Here is a 25,396-nt window from a genome sequence, read left to right as displayed (position 1 = left end):
CTCATCAGAATTGGAGTTTAAGTTATTCAAAAATACCTTGAACTGAATGTTTAGAATAAACGAAATGTTTAAAAGATTTCCCTAGGAAGCAAGCAATACTTGAGTACTTGAAGGCTGTAACCCACCTTCTAGTGTTTAAGATAACAGCCTTGCGTGAGCGTGCACGAATGTCGTTGACGTCATCACGTACGTATGCAAATGAACAGCGGTGAGTTTGTGGGGGGCGCTGCCCTGCTTACTGTATCTGGTAAGGAAAGGGTGCAAGCGATTCAGAGAGCTACACATCTGTGTTGGACAACTGGCCGTTGCGTCTCTGCTTTTTTCGAGATCTAGCGGATACATAAGATAACTCTTCAGGTATGTTCACTGCACTGATTGCTCTTTTTGTCGTACGTAACGTTAATGCGTATTTTGCGTTCAATAGAAGTCATCCAATGCATCGTGGGTGAATTGCTTTTGTGTAGCAATCCACGGCTAGATGGAAAGAGATGTTGGACGGATGGAAAGAGCGAATTCATGTGTGCCTATATAGCTCTGTTAAAAGGTGTATTGTTCATGTATAATAGCCCTTCGTTTAGTTTTCCTGGCAACTCTGTATGTGGAGGCAGGGAGTATGACCGTTTTGAGGGACATTTTTAGTTTTGTCTATGGTTGTGTGCTGGAGTGTCATCTTTCGCTGATCAAACATTTTTTCAGCAGTAGACGGTAGCTTTTTCTCATTCTCATTGTGGACTTAATTCAATGAATTGAATGAATGAATGAAGGAAAAGGTAAGGTGTCAGAGTGATATTGTCTCTGAAGAGAAGTTAACATGGCCAAGTTAACATGGCGAATGTCAACACAACCTGTCGCTCGCCTCTTCTATCTCAGAGTATCGGTGTATGATTACAACCACCTCTGCCCACTTATCTGTTTTCCCTCCATCCTTAGTCCTATCACCGGTCTGTATATTCTGTAAAACTTGAACAACACATAGCCTAACGCATAGAAACATATGGTTTAAATTAGGTTGAAACGGGCTGAGGTGTGTAGTAGGTTACCGCCTTAACTGCTTCACAGACTTTCGGCAACAGAGACCGAAATACGTCACAACCTCGCTGTAAATGTGTCGAGAGAGTAAGTCATATGGTGTAGTTGGACACTGGCTTTATTTATAGCATGTGTACATTATGTATAAGATCGAGTTTCTTGCATGATTGAAATGAAACACACACACACACACAGAGGGAGAGAGAGAGAGAGAGAGAGAGAGAGTGAGGGCTATATAAACAAAAAACCTCATCAGTAAGTTTTCTTTAAATCCATTTGTTGTAGAGCAAGTTTCTCTAGTGGCCCACGTTCAACCAGCTATACAGTTCCTGCCTTGCTTCCTCTCATGCGCTGGTCGGCCTCTTAGTCGAGTGTGAGAAGGCTTTGTGCTCTCCCTTTCCCTCTTTCTCGGTTTCGCCCCCACTCTGTTGGCATGTGGCAGATGCCATGGGCGGTGGGGCTGTTTATTTCATACAATGCTTCTCTTCTCTGTGTACTCTGTGCTGTTCACAACAGTGGCTTATTCCTACTTCCAACAGTGACAATGGGGGAAAATACATAGGTGCATACACTGCATGCTGCCAGATCCCTTCATTAGTTGACTAGGAGAAGAAAAGTCAGATAGGATGGCTACTGCAATGCATACAGTGTGAGATGCTTTCCCCCACTGTTACAGAGTCGTGTGTGTGTTTGGTGGGGTGGGGGTGCTCTCCTCTCCTCTCCTCTCCTCTCCTCTCTTCTTCTGTGTTGGCTAGTATAATGGCTGACTGCTGCTAGACGCAGGAGCCAGATGCAACAGACAGGCCTCTGTTAGCATTATCTGCTCCTGTGAGCTGTTTCAGCCTCTCCTGCTCAGCTGTGCCATGTGTCCCACACCACAGGGTTTGCATATCAAACTGTGCCGATGCTGTCGTGGTTTGTCCCCAGGTGAGCTTGCCACATGGCGTAGTCACTCAGAATAGACCAACACACCTGATGGCCCTCGAGGACACACTGAGCCAGTGTCTTTTGACGTGGAATGGCAAAGCAAAAATGCATTTGAAAAATGTTGCCCCAGTTATTAAATATCCACTTATATCTAGTTTACGAAAGTGCCAATACTCTTTATTTAATAAACTACTTTGTAAATACACCTTTGCTAGCAGTCACAGCTTAGAGGCTTCTTTGAGTCTCTTAGCACAGACTGCTTAGACCCAGGTGTGGGGAGTGTTTCGACCCAGGTGTGGGGAGTGTTCAGACCCAGGTGTGGGGAGTGTTCAGACCCAGGTGTGGGGAGTGTTCAGACCCAGGTGTGGGGAGTGTTCGGACCCAGGTGTGGGGAGTGTTTGGACCCAGGTGTGGGGAGTGTTTGGACCCTGGTGTGGGGAGTGTTTCGACCCAGGTGTGGGGAGTGTTTCGACCCTGGTGTGGGGAGTGTTTCGACCCAGGTGTGGGCAGTGTTTCGACCCAGGTGTGGGAGTGTTCCCTGACCTTTCTTTGAGTCTCTTAGCACAGGCTGCTTCGGGGAGTGTGGGGAGTGTGGGCAGTGTTTCGACCCAGGTGTGGGGAGTGTTTCGACCCAGGTGTGGGGAGTGTTCCCTGACCTTTCTTTGAGTCTCTTAGCAGAAGCTGCTTAGGGGAGTGTGGGGAGTGTGGGGAGTGTTTAGACCCAGGTGTGGGGAGTGTTCCCTGATCTTTCTGGCACATCCTCGCCGCTTCAAAATGTGTCCAAAGCATATGAAGGTCTGAATTCATGAAGCCACAATGTGTATGTGACTCCATGTAACTCCAATGTGACTCCTGAGGCTTCTCTACTGTTTTTATCTCCAGTCATGGCGGAGGCCCACCAGGCGGTGGCCTTCCAGTTCACCATCACACCGGAGGGGGTGGACCTGCAGCTGTCCTACCAGGCTCTGGCACACATCTACCGCTCTGGCCTGCGCTCCTGGAAGAAGAGAATCAGCCGCATGAGAGTGCGTCTTTGGGTTTTCGCTGGTGTCCATCTATTAGCGTGTGAACTTTAATGTTGAAATCATTTGTGTCTGTGTGTGAAAGATAGCTAGGGAATACTTCTGTATCTATGTGTATGTTTGAGTTTGACTGATATCTATCTCTCTCTTTCTCCATAGAATAGTGTGATAAAGGGTGTCTATCCTGCCAGCCCCTCCTCCTGGCTGTTCGTTGTCATAGCGATCCTGAGCACCTTATACATGCAGTCGGACCCCTCCATGGGCCTCATCGCTAAGATCCAGGAGAACCTGCCACTCAGGTGAGATGCCGTCTCCTTCCCCACAGGTGGACTCCCAAACTAACCCTAACCTTAACCTGCCACTCAGGTGAGATGCCGTCTGCCGTCTCCTTCCCCACAGGTGGACTCCCAAACTAACCCTAACCCTAACCTTAACCTGCCACTCAGGTGAGATGCCGTCTCCTTCCCCACAGGTGGACTCCCAAATGAATCCCTGTCTCTGCTCCATGATATGACCCGACATTGACAGTCAGATAGTTCAAAATCATTTTGATGTATCACAAGGGTGTTTTGCCATCCTGAGCATAACTTAGGCTTTTTTTCTGTGAGACAAACATGGCTGTCGTGCTTCAGAAACGTTAAATGGCAGGCTTTCTTGTTATTTGAATTGAGAGATGCTTTAAATAGAGCAAATCCTTTTACTCTCCAATTACCTGGATTGTTTTACATCCTCTTTCTGTTTTTCTCTATTTATCTCCTCTCTCTATCCACATCTCTCCCTCTGTCTTTTAACATCCCCCCATCTGTTCGCTTCCTCCCACTCTTTCACCTCCCTCTCTAATCCTGTTTTGCAACATCACACTTTTTCACTCCCCCACCCACTGATAACCTGAAAATCTCCCCTGTGTGTGTGTCTACCCCGCCCTTCTTCTTCTCTGCCGCCTAACCCTTCTCATTCACCCCATCCCCATTCTCGTCTACCATCCTCATTGCCTCACCTTTTTCTGTATTATGCAATCACATCATCTCTGTGTCTCTCTCTCTCTCCCCCCTCTCTCGGTCTCTCTCTCAGCCTGTCTCTGAGCTCCCAGGGCCAGACCATGTTGTCTGCACTGGTCTTCAGCACGCTGCTGTGGCTCTCGCTGATCCTAACGTTGCGTTTCTGCCTCAAGCTGCTGCTCTCCTACCACCGCTGGATGTTCGAGCAGCACGGGCGCATCTCCACCGCCACTAAAGTCTGGGTGGTCAGTACCCCGTCCACACACCGCTCTCCCTCCCTCTTTCTGTGTCTCTGACTTGTCTGTGTGTGTCTGTCTCTTTATCTCTCTCGGTCTCTCCTCTCCTCTTTCTCTCTCTACCTCTCGTCTCCATATGCAAAGTTTAGGCCTGGGGAAGGGTGTCTTCATCTGAATAAGTATAGTTAGCTCATTTGGGATGGTTTCTTAGTTTTGAGTACAGACAGTACAGGGGTGGGTGGTTACCACATAGCGCTACTGCTCTCAGCATCTGTTGCTCTCACGCCACCCAAACATTCTTTTCTTTTTTTTAACCAATATTTGTATTGTCCACCCAAACTTTCTATTTGAAACAAAGTGGTAGCCACTAGACAGCTCGCCAGCCAGCAGGGTTGGGAGGGTTACTTTAAAAATGTATTCTGATACCATTACTGATTACCTGTTCAAAATTGTATTCAGTAACCTAATCCAAGTATCACAATATTAAAAGTAATGTAACTTGATTACTTTCCGTTACTTTTGGATAACCTCAATGCCAAATTTGAAGACAACAGGAAAGATAAGATGGCTTTTACTTAAGCGTATTCTGTAAGTCAACAGCACAATGTAACCTTAATGAGGAATGAGGAAAAATGAGGAAACCAAGTTTTAATAATTAAACCTGCCCTCTGCTCAGTGTTTTTTAGAGAAAAATCTGCTTGTCTTTATGCAAATTCAGCCTACAGACCTACAATGAAAGTTCACAACACCACAGTTTACAACGCATAGGCTGATACAAATTTAAATTAGCTTCTTTTACAAGAAAGAAACTATGTTCTTTTTTTGGTTACAATACAGATTTAGAACATCTACAGTATTTTTAATGAATCAAGTGTCCACTTTCATGTGTCCACTTTCAGTTCATGTCAAAGAAAAGAAAACCTTAAAGTAAATACTGACAGTAGGCCCACGGGTTCCAAATTAAAATATAGGGCGGACCTACAGAGTAGTATAGTATAGTATAGTAGTATAGTTTAAATATGTTGTTTGAATGTTGTTTAAGTTGCGGTAACGGTGCGTATTTAACTTACATGTAACCAAACTTGCTTTGTTAATAAACAGATGTTACTCACACTTGACACTGAAACTTCACTTAAACTGCCACAAACATAGTTCCTGTCAGGGCCTTGTGTTTTATCCACACACGATCATCCCAGTTATCACAGTCCCCCCTTTTCATTACCTTAGTAGGCAAGCAATGCTGACAGGTTAGCTAACCAACTTTAACCTTAGCTAACTGGAGGTCTGTGGAGATGTTCGCAGTGTTGGTCTTGCCTGTAAATGCTTCATTAAATTTGACATGGACAGTATTTTCACCGCGGGGAGGCATACGGTGCACTGCACTGTTATGTTCTTCCCACTTTCAGCTTTGAGGACAAAATAGTGTTGATATTTCCAGCCAGAAAAAGCATTTTTTGAACTCGAGGTCACCATATGGACTTGTAGTCTTCTCGTGACGTGTTGTAAAATGCGTTGTAAAATACGTGTTGTATAATGTTCTGCATTTTAAAATCTATTTTAAATGTGTGATCCTGTTAATAATCCCAATTTTTGCTAAAAGTGTCTGTAATCTTTTTTTTCTGTAACTGTACCGGAATACAGTTACCTTTTTTTTAAAATCCTAATTACGTAACGCCATTCCATGTATTCCGTTACTCCTAAAATGGACAGTTGTCATGGACCCATCCCCTTGTCTCCAGTGCCTTAGTCCTCCACAATTCATAAAGGAAACTCAATAAAAGCTGAAAGTCAATAACTTTGGCTTTTTGGTTAAGGGGATTTGTATGTTCACTGCTAATAACCAGAAAAGATGGCAAGCCAAAGGCTCTCGCTCTCTCTCTCTCTCTCTCTCTCACACCTCTGTTATATTGAAAATAAAGTCTCTGCATCATGTTTAGTCATTCGGTACAGACTAAAACCAACTTTAAGAGAAATGTTCTTAGTATCTCCCCTCTCTTTCTCAACTTCCTTCTCTCCATCGCCACCTCTCTCAGCCTTTGGTCAGGCTGCTGTCTGGGAGGAAACCACTGCTGTACAGCTATCAGACGTCTCTCCCACACCTGCCAGTCCCACCTATCAAAGACACACTGGAGCGGGTGAGTGTAGCCTCTGTGTGTGTGTGTGTGTGTAGGGTGTGTGTAGGGGTGTGTGTGTATGCACACCTGTGCTGTGCAGATGCTAATGGGTTCTGCATTCTGGGACAAAGGTCAAATACTCCTGTGTTGAAAAACACACGTTCCATGTTTACTCTTCAGAAGCCATTTTCACCAAAGAGAAAGCAGCCTAGCTAAGGCTGAGTGAGGATTGCTGTTGATGCTCATTGAATGACTCAGCAGTTCAGTAATGTGCAGGTGGCTTAGTGCATGAGGTGTGTGTGTGTGTGTGTGTGTGTGTGTGTGTGAACATTTCTGTGTGCATGGATGCTTGTGTTTGTGTGTGTTACTGGATTAGTCCATGAAATAAATGCCTACCTTTGAAACGTCATTAAATCTCTCTGTCTTTTTCTCTCTTTGCGTTTCTCTCTCAATCTCTCTCTCCCTGTCATTTAGTACCTGCTCTCTGTGCGTCCTATTGTCGATGACGAAGGGTTTGAGCGTTTGAATAAGCTGGCTGTTGAGTTTGAAAGGAATCTTGGAAACCGACTGCAGCGCTACCTCAAGCTCAAAGCTCTGTGGTCCACCAATTACGTAAGTCTTGAGCGGTAATGTGAAGAGTCCACTAGAAAACACACTCAGATGGCAGGAGACAATGGAACACATGGATGCCAGTCAGTTTGACTCTGACTCCTCAGCTATGTGGGTCTTGGTGTTGAATCCTGCATACATAAATGGGGTTTCTACCAAATAATAAATAAATGCAGTTGAAAAGGAGAAATAATCTATCGCCTGGGATACAAAAGAGAATGGATGTGTCAAAACATTTTACTGATCGCAAATGTATTCCATTTAATTGTGCACCATCTCTGTGTTGACCTGATCCACTCCTTCACTTCATAAGAGCCACTAGTCCAAGCAGGCACACACACAGAGTTCAAAACACTTTATTTTGTCTCTAGATCTGGAGCCTCATGTTCCAAAACTTGACCCTTCAATAGATCACAGAAGGTTCGTAGCCAGGAAAACCTGTTGGAGAAAAAAAATTGACTCTTTTATAGAGTAGCTCGGTGTGTCTCTACGGCATCGTCTCTCTGACAAACATTTTGCTTTTGTGCTTCATCAGGATCCATTTTGGCAGCAGTCTCAGGCATTACAGGCATACTCTGGCATTACCAATGAGGGTCTAGTCAGCTGCACACAGGAAGTAGACTTGCCCAGGATAACCCTGGTTTAGTGAATGAAACAGGACCCTGGTATTGGGTTCCTGGTCTGTTTTTTTTTTTTTTTTTTTTTTTTAAATCTCCACACAATGTAATCCGATGTGTAATCGGGTGTATCCCATACCCCGACTGCAAGGGTGAAGAAAGCCTTATAGGCGAACATTCTGCCCTCCAGGTGGTTGCATAGGTTCTTTTGATTTGGTCAAAACAAATGAGGTTGGTTACTTACTCAGCGGTTTACACAAGGTTTATGTGCGATGCATCTGCAGTGCTGTCTAATTCTCAGGCTCAGTTCTCATCCATAGTTTGGTTTGGTCAGCTCTGATGATGAGAGGGACTCTTTTAACCTGTCCTACCAATCAATGTCTGAAGGACCCGTCTGTCCTTGTAAGCCTTTGGATATGTGAACTCCTTTTGAACCCAAAAGAGACATCCACTGTATACATGACATATATATATATATATATATACTGTGTGTGTGTGTGTATATATATATATTTATATTAAGGGAAAACATAATCTTTAATAGTAACTTCTCAGTTTCAGAAGAAGAGCCACATACCATGTCCACATTTATAATGATTCTTTTATACAATTCTTGTTAAGTGCGGCTTGTTTACCCATCTGAGAGGACTGCATTGTTCTGTGTGTTTAGTTCCCCATGTTTAAGCAGCCTGGGATACGACTCAGGCAGGCAGCTTGACATGCCGCAGCTTGAAACTGTTTATGTTTAAAATGTTACAGGCAACCGGGCAACAAGTTCAAACACGCATTCTCTCTCTCCCTCCCTCTCTCTCTCTTAGGTGAGCGACTGGTGGGAGGAGTATATTTACTTAAGGGGCCGTAACCCTATCATGGTGAACAGTAATTACTATGGCATGGTAAGAGCCTCTTCCACATCACTTCCCTCAGGATTCCTTTGCCCTTTGCTCATCATTTTCCATGTACCCCTACATCCCCCTCTCACTATGCTGCCTCTCTGCCTCTATTCATACCCCTGTCTGTGGCACTGTACTGAGAGATTCCTGAATTAAGGTCTAAACGAGGTTAGAGGAATAGAATGCAGGGAATTTCAGCATGTGCCAGCAAGCTCTCCTCTCAAACATACATAGAGTGACCCTCTAACCCTCACCCTTTCAGCTGTCTAATTGGTCCATGTTGTTTACTAAGTTAGAGAGAATCCTAGCAAAATGTAGATAAGGATTGAGTCATCAGTGTGCAGCAACACGGTGTAGCAACATTAACCTCAAAAGCTGATCAATTATCTCCTTGCAAGAAGTAACTTGTCACACACATGCCCCCGGCTAGGCCATAGTTAAATAGCACATGTTAAAGTAACACTATGCAACAATTTGACACTTTTTGAGGTATGGTTTTATAGGCAACTAGTTTTGGTACCATCCTCAAATTTATTGTGATAGCATATGGCCGTGTGAAGGACAGACAAACACCTGTGTCTTTCCCACTAGCCATCCAGGATATGCACTATGTAGTTCTGTGTTCAAGGCTAGGACAGCCTGCAAAAATGGAAGAAAAGCTTTCACAGCATGACATTGCCAGCTATACTGCCAAAAGACACCAGGTAGTGTGCAAGCTTCTATGCCAACTGGGCTGTTGGTGGTGTTTGCAAGGTTTTGCATGCCTTTTAGATATTTAGCTTGCTAGTTTTGGAACAGAACTACTTATTGCTGCTTTAATTTAACGCCACAATTCCAACTCTGTTATAATTCTGCAAGAAATCCCAATTATGGCCTCTTAACCCACACCAGAATCTTAACCCACACCCAAGTTTGTGGGAGAAACCTGTCTGTCAAACGTGGAATGCTTGCCATGGCATGTTGTGACTGTCACATTCTTTGGCACAGGACTTCTTGTACGTGACGCCCACGCCAATCCAGGCAGCCCGGGCAGGAAACACCATCACTGCACTGCTGCTCTACCGCCGCAAGGTCAACCGGGAGGAGCTGAAACCTGTGAGTGGCCAATCGCATACTCCTAAGGATATTTGGTGATTGTAAACTTAGAACTAAATCTGGCGCTGTGCTACGCTGACTTAACGTGATGCGTGCTGGACTTAACACAAAGCATGTCGATTCAAAATCTTTTTCGACTTTCGCTGGCACTGCGGAATGTCGCCATGTCACGACATTAAAGCCTTGTGGGAGTGAGGCGGCTAGGCGGCTAGGCTAGCGTTTTTGAAGTCAGGCACTGCAGGTGCTCTCCATCCGCTGCACGAGCTAGAACACGCCTTCATGATGTCAGAACATCACTCTCATTGGCTGGAATCTCCCATGACAAACATGACGTGTTTCCCTAGGCTTGAATTCGTGAATAGTTTTAAAAATTAAGAACTACGTGGATCTCATATGTGTTTTCTGCAACAGTGGCACTGACAACTTTCATTACTCTATTACAGGGGTTTTTAACTGGTTTTGTCCCAGGGACCACCATTTTGACTAGAAAGTAATTTGCGGCCCACTGATGCGTGCGTGTTTGTAACCGCCACCGCCACGCCCTCCCCCGCACAGATATTCTGCCTATATTTCCCTGCAATGCCGTCGCAGACCACCAGGGGGCCACAGACCCCCGGTTGAAAACCCCTGCTCTATTATTTTAATGCTATACACTCAACATTGAATTTATGTGATCTGCAATGCTTTCCTGATGTATCTATGATTGACAAAATTAATTAGTGTTCATTTAATAAGTCATCATGTTCATTTTAAAGAAAAGTAAAGGGGATTTTCCACTGTATCCACTGCAATAAGGAACAAAATTCCTCGAGATCTCCCATTATTCACATCAGTTGCAAACTACAGTGGGAAGGAGAAACTGGGCTTGACTGACGTCTTGTGCAGCTCCTCCCTGACTGAGACCGGCAGCTCATGTTGACCATCATGGCAGCCGAAGCCTCCTGTGAGTCTGTAATGTCCAGTGACATGGTGACGTTCTGCTGTGCCGGTGAAAGTCCGACAAAATGTCTAACCAACATGCATTGTGTTACATCCAGCATGCATCGCTTTAAAGACTAAGGTGTACGCAATCATTCGCGTACACACTGCTGAAAAACTGGCTATTAACACCTGTACATAGAACCGTCCACTTGTGATCAGATCACCCAAGACCCAATGTGAATGCCAGGTGTGAACAGGGCCTTATTCTCACTCTCCCGCGTGGGTAGGGAGTTGTGTACTAGCACAGTCAATAACCCCAGGGTCTCTTTATATGCTTCGAACAGGGAAGACATTTGTCAGAAATGTGCTTACTATGGGACTATCAGGGCCAACCTTTAATTTAATTATTTTAAGACAAATGCAATGAACCTCTACCCTTACATGATTTGTCCGTCCAAAGATGTAAATCTCTCTTCGATGGCACGTGGGCTGGCCGCACGCAAAACATGGCCTAAAGCTCATTTTATAACTTTTGCAAAATAATTTTGATAATTGAATGAGTGTGTCAGCGCAAGTCTGGGGTGTGTCCACGCACTGATGCGGGAGTTCCATTTAGGAAATTAGTTCCTTCAAAGCTACACCTTTTTCCGTGAAACTTTGGAATGATTGTCCGGCAGACCTTCCACACAAGACTTCTGTCTCCTCTGGTGTAAAATCGCTCCATTTGCAACCAGAAATGTGTTGTTTGCTCTATTTTACAACAAATACTGAGCTCCTTGTGAATGTTAATATAAATAATGTATGCTTCATAGCGCCCTGCTTTGTGTCAATGAAATTAACAAACATGGGGATCCCTGCCTATTCGTGCTCGTTGCCCTATGAAATTATGGCTCAAAGTTTAAATCTGTATGTTCTAGGAACTCATTCAAGAGGGCTAAAAGACCATGGATAACCTGAAAGCTTAGTTAAACACTGACAGTGTTCAGCCTCCTGACGCCAAACCTCATAGTCCTCCATCAATCTGTGTTTTTCCTTCCTTCTCTTTGTCGCCCTGTCTGCTCCACTTTATCCCTCTTTCTGCCTTTTCTCTCTCCATCTCTCCCTCACAGAGTAGAGTTCCAGCACCGTAATACCCTCTATGTGCTGCTCAGTGTGAGCGCATGTTTAACACCACCACGGACACCAGGAGAGGAGTTCGGTAAGGCACACGCACGCTTCTCCTGTTGGGATGAATTGATTTCATTTCCTTAATTCCATTTCAGAAAATGACAGAGCATGAACCTCCTCCACACTTCCATAAATACACTCTACCACACTCTACCACTGGGGGGTGCTCATTCACCATTCAAGCTCCTACAGAAGTTGTATATCTCAATGAGCCAGCTATTTCAGACTTGTGAATAGGTCACCCAGATTGTGAAGTCAGTGTAGGTCATCGACCTGAATGACTTAGCACTGTGGGATATCATATTCCATATGTCTGCCCCCAGATGTTCTGCAGCACTGTGGGATATCCCTCATGTTGATATGTCTGCCCTCCAGATGTTTCTGCGCACTGGCAGGACAGTGAGTTTGTGGCGGTGTACCACAGAGGACGCTACTTCAGACTGTGGGTGTACCGCGCGGGCCGGCTCCTGTCACCCCGAGAGATCCAGTTCCAGATACAGCGCATCATGGATGATCCGTCGCCACCCCTCACCGGAGAAGAGAAACTCGGGGCCCCTGACAGCAGGAAACCGGTGAGCCAAACACTTGTGGCTGTGTCTTTAAAAGGAAAGGTTGGACTTCCCATCTGTGTCTTTAAAAGGAAATGTTGGGACTTCCCATCTGGTATGTCTCTCGCGCTCTCTCTCGCACTCTCTCTCTCTCTTTTTTCTTTCTCTCTCTCTCTCACACACACACTCTCACTCTCACTCTGTTATATAAACACACACACACACACACACACACACACACGCACACAAACACAATCTCTGCATGATCTAGACACTGTTTGTTAAGGTTGTAATAGAAATCTATGGGTGTGGCAGATGTTTGCGTAAGCTGGTGGAGTATGGTGGCGTGAGACTGAGTGTCTGGGAAGGAAGATAAATTCAGCGGAACCTAATTACCTATTGATTTGTTATACATGTCCTTATGTGTTTTGTCTTCATACCACGATGGAAGTGTTGCAACAAAACCATTTTGGCCTACTGAACACGAAGATAAATTATATGAAAAATATCACTGGTAGTGCACATTAAACATGCTATAGGGTAGTGTCGCCCCAGGAGACCGCATGCCTACCCAATTTAATATATGATTTGCTGTGCAAGGTGTTCGTCATGAATTCATGAAAATCATAAAATACAGTGAAAATGCGGTTGCCACAGAGGGTGACCAGGGGTAATGAAATGGTTGCCACTTGTCTCAATTTGGTTGTCGAGGGCAACCGGGCAACCATTAATGTTGAGCCCAGTTGATTAGTAATCTGTTGAGCCCTGTTGATGATTTGAGATTTTAATGGCAACAATTTTCCATTTCATGGACGCTGTAATCCTGGATTTGTTCTTTCCTTTCACAAAAGCACTGGATGGCGGATGGATCGTACAATACCAAGAGACATGAAAGTCTCTGTTTTTTTTTCCCAGCCACCACACCGTATAGATTGCATGGTTTGTTCTCTGGATTTGTTTTAAAGTAGAGACTGCTCCAGGAACCTGCCCAGTCCAACCCATGTAGCTATTAAACAGATGTTGAGAGAGCAACGGATTACCCCTTCCATTCATGTCCATGGCCAATCCTATGCTAGCTACTTCAGCCCAGGAAGTAGATAAAGGAAATCTCTTTGTTGTGCTCAGTTTTGGTGCCCAAATGACTGGTGAACTGATGAAGGCCTGATAGCTTGTAACAACCATGATGCAGTTTCACAGTTATATATCTCTATGCACCGAATGTCTTCCTTATGACTTCCTTATGTGTGACACGTCATGTGACCACATTTGAGCCGTGTATGTACAGATACAAATGTGATGTTTAGACTTTGCCCCTTTTTTTTTTTTTTTTTTTTTTGAATAACAGACGCTGACAGTTTGCTTTCTATGCACTTCCCTCCACAACTTCCTGTATTCGCTCTGAGACTTTTTTTTTGGTCCGGTTTCAAGATCCTGTTTTGGGTTTGCATTCCCACAGCAAACACGGCAGAATTCTAATTACAATGAATATTAATGTGAAACCTTACGAGTTCTTCTTCACAGTCTGTGTCAGTGTCTTTCTGTTGAATTGCATTTTCATCATTGCATGTGACTGAAGTGCTTCTGTGGAAAGGAGCCACTGTTCACGTGGTATATTCCTGTTCCCCATTTAAAGGTGTAGTCTGTTCTTCTGGTGAAAGGCTGTTGATATTTGAGCTCAACAGCCAATTATACGACTCCCTCCCTTCCATGCTCTTGAAGCAACGTGTTGATTGGCTGGAGTAGTGTACGGCTCGGTCTGAGCCTCTTTGTCTGTTTACCATTTCTAGAGCCACGGACACTGGAGTAATGATTGAGCACTCACAGAATGAACAGCTAGAGATGGACACTGGAGTAATGATTGAGCACTCACAGAATGAACAGCTAGAGATGGACACTGGAGTAATGATTGAGCACTCACAGAATGAACAGCTAGAGATGGACACTGGAGTAATGATTGAGCACTCACAGAATGAACAGCTAGAGGACTGTGAGGAACAATTTGCTGAATGTGACCAAAAGTGCATTGGATTAGAATCCCAGACTGCTTCTGCTGGTTTTGTACCCAGAAGATGTTCAGCATTTTGGTGTTGGAGTTGCGTCGCCAAATGCCCAGATGTTGCATCGCTCGCCTTTTTTAGATGTTCATCTCGTCCTCTCACTCATCTCATCCTCTCTTCATGTCTCTCGCTCTCTCCTCCTTCCTCCCCTTCACTCACCTCTCCTTCACGCACCTCCCCTCCTCTCCTCCTCCCTGCCTCAGGGTGCCGTGGGCCCAGGTACGGAAGCAGTACTTCAGCTCGGGCTTGAACAAGCGCTCGCTAGACTGCATCGAGAAGGCCGCCTTTTTCGTCACGCTGGACGACCAGGAGGAGGGCATGATGGGGGACGACCCGAAGGGCAATCTGGACCGCTACGCCAAGTCCATCCTGCATGGGAAATGCTACGACAGGTGAGCTAACGCATCAGCCCCAGGCCACAGGAGATTAGAAACTCCTGACAATGGCCTGTATGGGCAAGCATGTGTATTTTTCTGTTTGTGTGTGAGCAAAGTTATGTTTGGTCGCACAGTCGTCGATTCCCTCTTGGTCTGTGTCACTCTTTCCATGTGTCCAGCTAATCTCCAGTCTGTCTGGTGTTTCTCTCTCTCTCTCTCTCTCTCTCTCTCTCTCTCTCTCTCTCTCTCAGATGGTTTGACAAGTCCTTGACAGTGGTGGTCTATAAGAATGGAAAGAATGGACTGAACGCGGAGCACTCCTGGGCTGATGCTCCCACCGTGGCTCACCTTTGGGAGGTGGGTTTAACTGGCCCGCACCTCTGGCCTGCTTATGAGCGTCTAACCCTCACACAGCGTCACCCAGTTTAACCTCAGCATCAGCAGGGATATGTGTGCATCCACATTCTACCAGATTAACAGGGATAGGTGTTCATCCACATTCTACCAGATTAACAGGGTTATGTGTGCATCCACATTGTACTAGATTAACAAGGTTATGTGTTCATCCACATCTTTCCGAACAATATCAGTGTAGTCTTACATTTGGAAGAAAGAGTAAGTGGGGGTGCATAGAAATGTTACATTTTGAAAACTAAACTGTCTCTGTCCATAACTGATGTTAGAGAGCTTGAGCATTGTCTTCTAATGGTTAAGTGTTGTAGTTAGATGGCGGATTTGAACCAGTCTACTGAAACAAGTTAAAGCGTTCGCTGTCACAAGTAGCTTGAGTGATGAATCGTGCTAAAATCACCAAACGGGACGATATATTGTTCTGAGTTTGAACTATCCTGGACGTTTCCTGAAAGCGTTGTTGAGTACCACCATGGTAACCGTGGAGAGAGTTTTCAAAATGACAGAGAGACTATCATTTAAATGTGGGAGTAGTTGAACAATGCTTTGGGGGAAAGCACCCCTGGTTGATTCTAGATACACTGGTGATTCAGTGGTTCCCCTTTACCTCTCTCTTGAAACTGCTTCTGAATCACAGCTCTGTAGAATTTCTACAGGTCTGAGTACAGCTCTAAGACAAAGATAATGTGGACTTTCTTCAACTTTCTGGATGTGGCCTGTGCTTCTTTGTAAGAGCGTCTGTTTGTCTGAGTGTGAGAGCTCTTCGCAAGTGCAAGTCTCTCTAATGTGGTTATGGTCAGTTAATTATTACTCAGCTGACATAAGGCCCTTTTTGTCTTAATGGTTTCTCTTTTCCTAATCTTTGTCCCTCTTGTAGTACGCCCTGGCCACAGATGCCTTTCAGCTTGGCTACACCACTGATGGAAACTGCAGAGGAGAGGTGGAACGCTCTCTGCCCCCTCCTCAGAGACTGGCCTGGGAAATTCCAGTAGAGGTGGGAAATGCACCCTCTCACACACGCTCACACACACACACACACACACACACACACTCACACACGCTCGCACACACGCACGCATACACACATGTTTGCTCATACTTTTGTATGTATGTATTTGTACACGCAGGTGCACATGCATGGCCCAAAAATGGAAAACTCCCTCGTGGGGTTGTGCTTTGCTTGTGCATGTTCACTCAGAGATGTGATGGGAGAGATTGTAGGCGTTTGCCTATCTTGGGCCTACATACAGTAACCACACCATAGAGATGTGATGGGAGAGATTGTAGGTGTTTGCCTATATTGGGCCTACATACAGTCACAGCACCATTAAAGCAATGGGAATTATGAGCAGTTGAAGTTGACTTGCTCAGTATCTGTTGTGTATCTGCAGTATCTGCCAATGTTGTCATTAAGGTATGAACCTGGCACAAGACCGAAACACCTCCCCTTTGGTCCCTCACATTCCTGGCTGCATTCCATCCAGCTCTTGAGTTAAAGTTTGAGGTAAGGCAGGATGGACATTTTTAGAGTGTACAAACACAGTTGGCCTTCTAGTTGCAATTACTCATTAGGTGTGGGTTAGTCGTTGCTAGATTGTGCCTCTAACAACATTCCAGAACTGCATTGTTCCATTTGATCCTCAGCAGGGGATCTGTGCAGCTGTCAGGTCTGCAAGTCTGCCCTATCTGGCAATATACAGCTCTTTAAGAGAACTCCAGTAGTTCATGATCTCTGTCTGTGTGTGTGTGTGTGTGTGTGTGTGTGTGTCTGTGTGTGTGTGTGTGTGTGTGTGTGTGTGTGTGTGTGTGTGTGTGTGTGTGTGTGTGCAATATACAGCTCTTTAAGAGAGCTCCAGCAGTTCATGATCTGTGTGTGTGTGCAATATACAGCTCTTTAAGAGAGCTCCAGCAGTTCATGATCTGTGTGTGTGTGTGTGTGTACAATATACAGCTCTTTAAGAGAGCTCCAGCAGTTCATGATCTGGGCTACAGACCCCTGATGTTGAAGAGGGTCATGCAGCATACAGACGGGTGAATGGCTGGAGGGGAAACCCCAGTGCTAAGTTGCATTTAGTTGGGAGAACCTGCAGGCGAGCTTTTACACAGGAAGTAAGGATCTCTAAAAGCAGAAATGCCCCTCGCTTGCAAAGGAGAAGACAACTTCTACACACACACACACACACACACACACACACACACACACACACTCGTGGTTATGGTTGATGGAAAGATTGTGGGGTCATCGGGGCAATCACCCTGCAGCACACCAGGAAATGAATAAACCCTCTGGGGTTTTCCCTTTCTGCATGTCTCACTGCTTAAGCAAGTAGTGTGTTCAAGCATGAGGGGGGAGGTGTTGTAATGGTCACGCTTTTATCTTTTGAGCTGTGTAATGGCACTGTAATCTTTGTGTGTTCTTGCCGATCTACTTTGTTAACCAGGGTAAAGGTTGATGTGGTGGGGAGCGTTTGGTTGGGGGTGGGTGTGACCTTTTTATATTTGAAAGTTTGATAGATATATAGGCTACCATTAGTGTCTCCGTCAACATCAATTGATATTTATATGTTACATTAACTTAGTCAAGGCAAACAGACCCCTGTAGGTCTTCATTTAATCACCTGAGCTTTTGAGCTAGCTGATAGCACAACCATTAATGTTAACTGCTAGGCTTGCTGCCATGCTTTTTGTCTGTTATTTTTGTGCACCTGTGTTCTCACTGGTGTGAATGTGTTGACACTTCTCTCCCTCTGTGTCCCCCTCAGGTGGAGCAGCAGCAGGCGGCCTCTCTGACTGTGGCACAGGCCTTGGCTGACGACGTCGACTGCCATGTTTTCCCCTTCCGGGATTTTGGGAAAGGACGGATAAAGAAGCTGAAGATGAGTCCAGATGGTTTCATTCAGCTTGCCCTGCAGCTGGCCTACTACAGGGTAAGGATCAACTCTCACACACACACACACACACACACACACACACACACACACTCACACACTAACAGGAGATATAGTATACAATAGAAACGCAGTATAGTATATAATAGAAACACATAGATATGGAAACCCCTTAGGCTCTGTGAAGTGCTTTGAGACTTTGTCGACGTGTTGTGAATGAATTCATAAATGGAATTAGAATGCTTCTTCACATAGAAACATTTTCATGTTGAATAACAGGGACTGCATCTAAATTAAACAAGCACCTTATAAAGCATGCACATGAAGAAGTTATACAAAATTGCTATGATCATCACAGAATACTGATTTAGAAAGGGGGGTATAAAAGTGTTCAAAGTGAAAAAGGATGATTTATTTATTGATTTTTGTCCTCAACCTCTCTCTTTCTCTTTCCTTTGGGTCTGTAGAATAGAGGTGGGTTTTGCCTGACCTACGAGGCCTCGATGACACGGCTCTTCCGTGAGGGCCGGACGGAAACGGTGCGCTCGTGCTCTAATGAGAGCTGTGCCTTTGTGCAAGCTCTGGAAGCAGGGGAGGTAAGGATGTGCATGTTCACTCACACACTCACACACCCACACACTCACTCACCCACACACTCACCCACACACACTCACTCACTCACACACACTCACTCACTCATCCACACACACTTACTCACTCATCCACACACACTTACTCACTCACCCACACACACTCACTCACCCACACACTCTTACTCACACCCACACTCACTCATCCACACCCACACCCACTCATCCACACACACACACACACTCTCACACACACATTTTTGTGCCACTAATGAACATCTATCAAAATGACATATTAACGTAACAGGACAAGTTTGCAGCCTTCATCAAGAGCTTTCTTAGTAAAACCTCAGATGAAACTGATCTATTGCCATTCTCATTGCCATACTCTTTGATTGCAACCAGTGCTGTGGGTGCATTTCAAATCAAAGTGTCAATGGTTGGTGGAACGAGCTGCCTAGCACTACCAGAGCAGGGGCGTCCCTCTCTACCTTTTAAGAAGCTCTTGAAGACCCAACTCTTCAGAGAGCACCTCCCTTCCTAACTTGCACTTCTACTAGAACTTAACTTGCACTTACAGCAGTTACTACATTCCTGCACTTTTTTTCTATTTCTTCTGTAAAATAGTATTTATTGTTACTCTAGGTCTCTATTGCTCGTAGCTTGATTGTTCTCTCCCTTGTACGTGGCTTTGAACAAAAGTGTCTGCTAAATGACTAAATGTAAATGTGCACCTAGCCCAGGGGTATTTCCATGACGTGACATCTGGTGGAAGCATCCACTGATTGTCATCATGTCCATTTCTCAGCCACCAGAGCATTGCAGGAATCTCTTCCGATTGGCTGTTGAGAGGCACCAGAACCTGTACCGATTGGCTATGACCGGCTCTGGTATCGATCGTCACCTCTTTTGTCTGTACGTGGTGTCTAAATACCTGGGAGTGGAGTCACCCTTCCTCAAAGAAGTGAGTACACGGTGGTGTGGAGTCAGTGGTGGGCAGTATTGCCAAAAATATCAGGGTTGGGAAAGGCTTCTGAATATCAAGGAAAATCCGATTCTTATTGATTGTGAAGGCTGAATACATGGATAAATGAATAATTCAATCCATGATCCATTCAATTCAATTCTGAAAAAGCCTTGTGCAGCTGCTATTACATAATATGTTTTCATTAACAGTCTTTGTTTGTGTGTGTGTGTGTGTGTGTGTGTGTGTGTGTGTGTGTGTGTGTGTGTTTGTGTGTGCATGTGCGCGCGTCTTGTCCCTTGGCCAGGTCCTTTCCGAGCCTTGGCGCCTGTCTACCTCTCAGACCCCAGTCCAGCAAATGGAGTTGTTTGATCTGGTGAACCACCCCGAGTACATCTCCCTGGGAGGGGGCTTTGGGCCCGTGAGTGAACCTCTATTCCCCAGTCTCAGTAAGGGCAACTCCATTCCTTTAGAACAATCAATTGTTAACGTGCGTGTGTATCTGTTATGTGTAAGGTGGCTGACGATGGATATGGCGTGTCCTACATCATCGTCGGAGACCACATGATCAACTTCCACGTCTCGTCCAAGCACTCCTGTTCAGAGACGGTGAGAAGCACACATCACAAAACACAAGTCCATGTCCAGAACTAAACACAAGTCCATGTCCTAGACCAGGGATGGTCTCCCTCAGTGCGGCCCGCAGATACATTTTCAAAAATCTTAAAAAGGCTTCTTTTAGCGCACCGAATCACTTCCAAATTGTAATGAAACCGTTCACCGATAGATATCGCTTCCTATGCAAACAATATGCGGGTGGAGAATCGTGTCTTTCAGGCGAGATGGGAAACAGATTATCTGTGTCTAGTTTGCTTAGAAACGTTATCAGCCATGAAATATTTCAACATAAGTCGCCACTACAACACCTTGCGTGAGAAGTACAAAGCAGCTGCTGACCTCAAATCAAAAGTACACCAACAGCGACTTTTTACCAGAGCGACAACCACAAAGGAATCTTCACTCAAGGCATCTTATGCTGTTGCACTTGAGCTTGCCAAAGCAAAGAAGCCCTTGTCAGATGGCGAAATTGTGAAGAGGAGTGCCGTAGAAATGGCCAAAGCTTTTGGTGACGATAACCTGAACTTTGAAACGGTCTCCTTGTCCCGTCGCACGGTGAGTCGCAGAGTGACATTCACGATCATGTCGAGGGGAAGCTGAAACAATTCTTGCATGACTGCAAGTACTTCTCCTTGGCCTTGGATCAGACTACAGATGTGTAGCCAGCTACTGATTTTTACAAGAACTATTGACAGTTCATTTGAAGTAATGCTGTCAAACGATTACAATATTTAATCGCAATTAATCACATTTATGTCATAGTTAACTCAAAATTAATCTCAATTTGATGTCTATTCTAAATGTCCCTTCATTCATTTTTTTCCATAATTTTTATCAAAATGGAAAAGTGGATTGGCTTGCTTTATGCAAATGTTTTATTTTATTGAAAAACAACATTGCCAAACAGGGCGGTACAAAATAAATTTATAAAGTGCACATTTCAGGTAAACAAGGACTCAGCCTATAGTGCAGTTAAACCATGGCTTAATATTTTCTTTTTTTCAAGTTTGCTGGGAACATAGCAGTCAGGCCTCTTATTTCAGAAACAATGAACCGTAACAGTTAGGTAACCGATAAAAGGTAAGCCTTCTTTGCTTTCAGCCAGCTACTCAAACAGACAAGCCTGTTGACATTTTCAGACAACAGTGAAGCTCGCTTCTTTTGCACAACACAACTTTTAAAAGTAAACTTTCCATTCAGAAGCTTTTTATCATCCATTTCACCGTATCGCGCTCACCATTCACGCAAACCGTAACGTTAGCCTACTACTATTGGCCGGCTTCCAAGCCCAAACGGCGTGCCTATTGTTTTGCTTCCGGTCTAGCTAGATTCGGCGTGGTGCTGTAGTTTTTCTAAGGTTACTAGTTGTTGCAACAGCATTAAAACTAGACAATTTGTGAGGCCAAAAAGAACGTTAATAAAAAAAAATATATCCCAAAAAATAACGTTAATCTCGCGATAAAGAAATTGACGTCGTTAAAATGGGTTTGCGTTAACGCCGCTATTAACGCGTTAAACTGACAGCACTAATTTGAAGTGCACGAGGAGTTATTCAAATTGGTGTCTTTGCATGATGCCACTAAGGGCAGGGACATTTTCAACACTGTTAATAATGTTGCATGTGTGTATGGTGGCTTTGACAAGCTGTCAGCTGTCGTTACGGTGCGCCGCCCGCGATGCAGGGGAGACACACCGGTTTGGCAGGGCTCCTCTAACAGAGGGGAGTGAACTGCCCTAAACGGCGCTATACTGACTTATGCGTGAGGTAGAGCAGGTATATGGGGAAAATGTGAATCAAATCTTAAAAGTGGAGTGGAAGTAAAACATACACTACGAACATGATTATTAGTTGTTGCCCTTAATGTTGGGTTGCTGTTTTGTGCCATCATTGAATGGTGATTTTGATTTATGAGAGCCCTTTGCACTGAAAGAAACACAGGAAAGCCATGTTCCTGCTTACATAAGCACATGATTCATACAAGGTAATTATTAATAAAAGGCACTTAATTAATACATTCTTAAGTCATGAACAGTGTTTCTAAATTAAGTCAACAACTTTGGTGTTTGGGGTGGGGGCACACATTTTCACAATAAAATGCATTTAACTAACCTATGTTCAAAGCTGTAGTGGAGAGGGATAGCTAAGAGATTTTTTTTGTCAATTAAGGTAGATTTTTACAGTAAAGTTTAAAGTAGGAGAAGTCTGTGATCAAAATGATGTACTGTGGGAACATGGCTGGAGACTGCTCTGTATTTGATCCCTGATGCCTGTTTTCTCCCTCCTCCATCCCTCGCTCTCTCTCTCTGTCTTTTCTGCCTGTGGTCTGTCTCTCTCAGGACTCCCATGAATTTGGAGTGCACATTAGCCAGGCTCTGCTTGATCTCCTGACCGTGTTCTCTACAGAACCCAAAGGAACAGCAGAGGCACCAAGAGAAGATAAGAAACGGATGTGAAGGGATGGGACCACAGCTCTGAGTGTAGTGTGTGTGTGTGTGTGTGTGTGTGTGTGTGTGTGTGAAAGAAAAAGTACCTGGAGACACCGTGACGAAAGGTGACTAAATGAACCAGGGTGAAGTACCAAGAGAAGGCTTGTCCTGTCTTGTCGGACGTGGAGAGCAGCCAGAAGCACACAGAAGCCCATAACACTGGAGTCTGAGCTACTGTGAACTAACCGAACTCGTTTCCTGGCATTCCACGTCTGGATGTAAACGGATCCATGCCAAAGCCAATGGTGGGGGCCACTGAAACTGGACAGTTACCGTTTTCTACCAGCTCACGGCTTGATGAAGCGCCTCTTAAGTAGGCCTGAGTAGCTCGAGTGGGTGACAGCCTTTCTGTGTGTCTTTGTATCCACCAGACCAGAGAGAGAGAGCGAGAGTGAGAGAGATGAAGAAATAAGTGAGCACATAATCAATACAGTTGTTTTTTTTATACAATTTATTTGGTATTTCCAATTTATTTGGTATTCCCAATGTGTTTGTTGATGTACATGTGGTGACCTGGTAGATTACCTCAGTGGGACAGATTACACAATACAAGTTACCCAGATTAGAGGATTGGGTAAAGTCAGTTGGCCTTTTGAATTCAAATCTGAACTCCAGTACTTAAGGGTTTCACTCAGCAGTTATCTAGCCACTTTAGAGATATCGGTTTGTTAAAATACCACCATGGTTTCAGATCATTGTCTCAGTGTCTGTCTTCACAGACTGTAAGGAGAAGAGCATATTACACACCAGTCTAGAAGTAGCTTGAAGGAGATGTGAAGCCAGCCACCTCCATATGAATGGATGAGCAAAGCCAGCCATCCTCTCACTTTGAACTAAAATGTAAAATGTAATTTGAGATTTATTCAGTGGAGTTATTTGGAGTAGTGGATAAACCTGTTCTGTACAACAAACCTGCATGTCAAGAAATATGCCAAGTGGTTTTTCCTTTACTTAAATTTTGAGATTAGATACTTTGTTTGGGCCAATGTACTGTATCCCTCCCCTGAAACAAACATGTAACATTTTTTTTAGAAATGCATTTTCTTTTCCATTCTATTTTTAAGTTTGTGGAGTGAGATGCATTGGTTTGTCCTGGTTGATTGAGCAGTCTGGCTCAGTGTGGGATACTCCCTCACAGGAAAAAACCCAGTGTTGTCACTGCTCTGGTTGACCTTCTTCTTCTTCATACAAATATCCTGAACAAAATAAAAGAATAGTAATTTTAAAATTGCCTGTAGCATCATCATTTTCACAGCACATTCTCAGGTGGATTTGGGATGAACAGTCTGTCAACTGTCTAGACAGCTGTCTAGAACTTTCACCGAGCTGTTAAACCCACAGCATTTTGACCTTTCCTTCTATGCTTCCAGGGGCCTTATTTATAAAATGTTGCGTAGAAGCCATCCTTCATTTGATCTAAGAACTTTTCTGAAATGATCTTAAGTGTGATTCAGAGAAAACAAACGTATGCACAAAAAAACATGTGTACGCCAATCCTTCAGTTATAAATCCCAAATTATCGTGGAATTGTGCGCAACTGAATCTCCGCCCTCAAAACGCCCCTACTTAATTTAATTAGCAGATAAATTGAGCGCATTTTCAAGGCACAAACTCTGTGACAATGGCAAGCAAGGAAACACCTAAAAAGAAGAATTATAGTGAGGCCGAAATCGACGTTCTGCTGATGTAAGTGCAGATGCGGGCCAAAACATTGTTCGAAAGCCTGTCTGGTGGCGTAACGGCAAAAGCAAAGTATGTGACATGGTAGTAGACACGTCTCCGAAGCACCAGAAGCTGCATCTGCGGCAGCAGCACCTGCTGCACCAGCATCGGGGACTCGCCGGCCATCACCAGCTTCCTCTTTGGCCAGTCTTTGCATCAGGGTGTTGCCTGGCCTTCACCAGCTTCCTCTTCCACCCATCATGGTAGGGTTTTATCCGAGGCCGTCCTACAGACACAAAGGGACTTGAATGAGTCTATTAGTGAGGTTGTTGGCGAACTTCGGGAAGTGAGGCATGCTCTGGTTCAAATAAACCAAACTGTCCGCTATTGTGGGTTCTTTGAACAAACGTGTCTTAATAAAATATTCTGAAGAAAATGAGACCATGTGTGCATTTATTCTTATCAAGATTATTTACCGGTTGGTATAGTTGGTGAATCAGCTCCCGTCTTCTCAGCGCAGTGATGTGCGTGTTCCAGCCAGCTGGGATGGGAGGGTGGTCATCTTGGTCCATGCGCATTTCGTCTTCTCCTAGCTCTGCCATGGCTTAGAAATATGTTGTGTAGCACACAACAGGCTACGATGATATGGCAAACCTTTTCGGGGTCATATACACTGAAAAAAAAAAAAACGGTAAATTACTGGCAGCGGCTGCCAAACAAAAAACGTAAAATTAAAGTAAAACATCCTAATTCAAATAAAGTGCGAAAACACTATATTTACAGATATTTCCATTAAAGAATTTGCCGAGAAACACTTTTATTTTATAGATTTTCCCTCAATGAATACAATCAAACACCATTAATAAAGTGACAGCCCTAACAGTTTAGCAGAAAAAAAACATTATTTTACAGATTCTTCCTTATTTATTACGAGCAAGCACCTTTAAGTCATGGTACTAAAAGTATAGCAGAGAAACACTGTTATTTTACAATCAGGGGTGCAAACTCATCAGGGATAAAAAAGGTGACAACGATGCGAACCCCCTACACTGTAAAACCTGGGAAGTTAATTCAACTCAAATCATTTTTGGAAACGGGTTGCCTTAGGTCATTTGAGTTTGGTAACTTAATTAAGTTAAGTTCAATTCAACTCAAATCATTTGAGA

At 44.3% G+C, this 25,396-nt stretch overlaps 1 protein-coding gene across 1 annotated transcript; it reads left to right on the top strand.

The window, feature by feature from the left end:
• Positions 1–197: 197 nt before the first annotated feature.
• cpt1a2b (carnitine palmitoyltransferase 1A2b) lies at positions 198–23,796 on the top strand. The gene is given in 21 exon segments (XM_031569848.2): positions 198–357; positions 2,839–2,981; positions 3,138–3,277; positions 4,050–4,221; positions 6,246–6,347; positions 6,801–6,938; positions 8,371–8,448; positions 9,433–9,540; positions 11,571–11,636; positions 11,638–11,659; positions 12,004–12,182; positions 12,184–12,200; positions 14,437–14,625; positions 14,862–14,967; positions 15,899–16,015; positions 17,784–17,948; positions 18,377–18,505; positions 19,308–19,463; positions 19,771–19,884; positions 19,980–20,072; positions 22,419–23,796. Coding segments are annotated over 20 exon segments (2,349 nt in total). The 5' UTR covers positions 198–357; positions 2,839–2,840; the 3' UTR covers positions 22,536–23,796.
• The last annotated feature ends 1,600 nt before the right edge of the window (positions 23,797–25,396 follow it).

The sequence above is a fragment of the Clupea harengus genome, chromosome 1, assembly GCF_900700415.2.
Source record: "Clupea harengus chromosome 1, Ch_v2.0.2, whole genome shotgun sequence".
Classification (NCBI taxonomy): domain Eukaryota; kingdom Metazoa; phylum Chordata; class Actinopteri; order Clupeiformes; family Clupeidae; genus Clupea; species Clupea harengus.
Note: the sequence above shows the minus strand (reverse complement) of the source record. Positions and strands in the feature narration are given on the sequence as shown.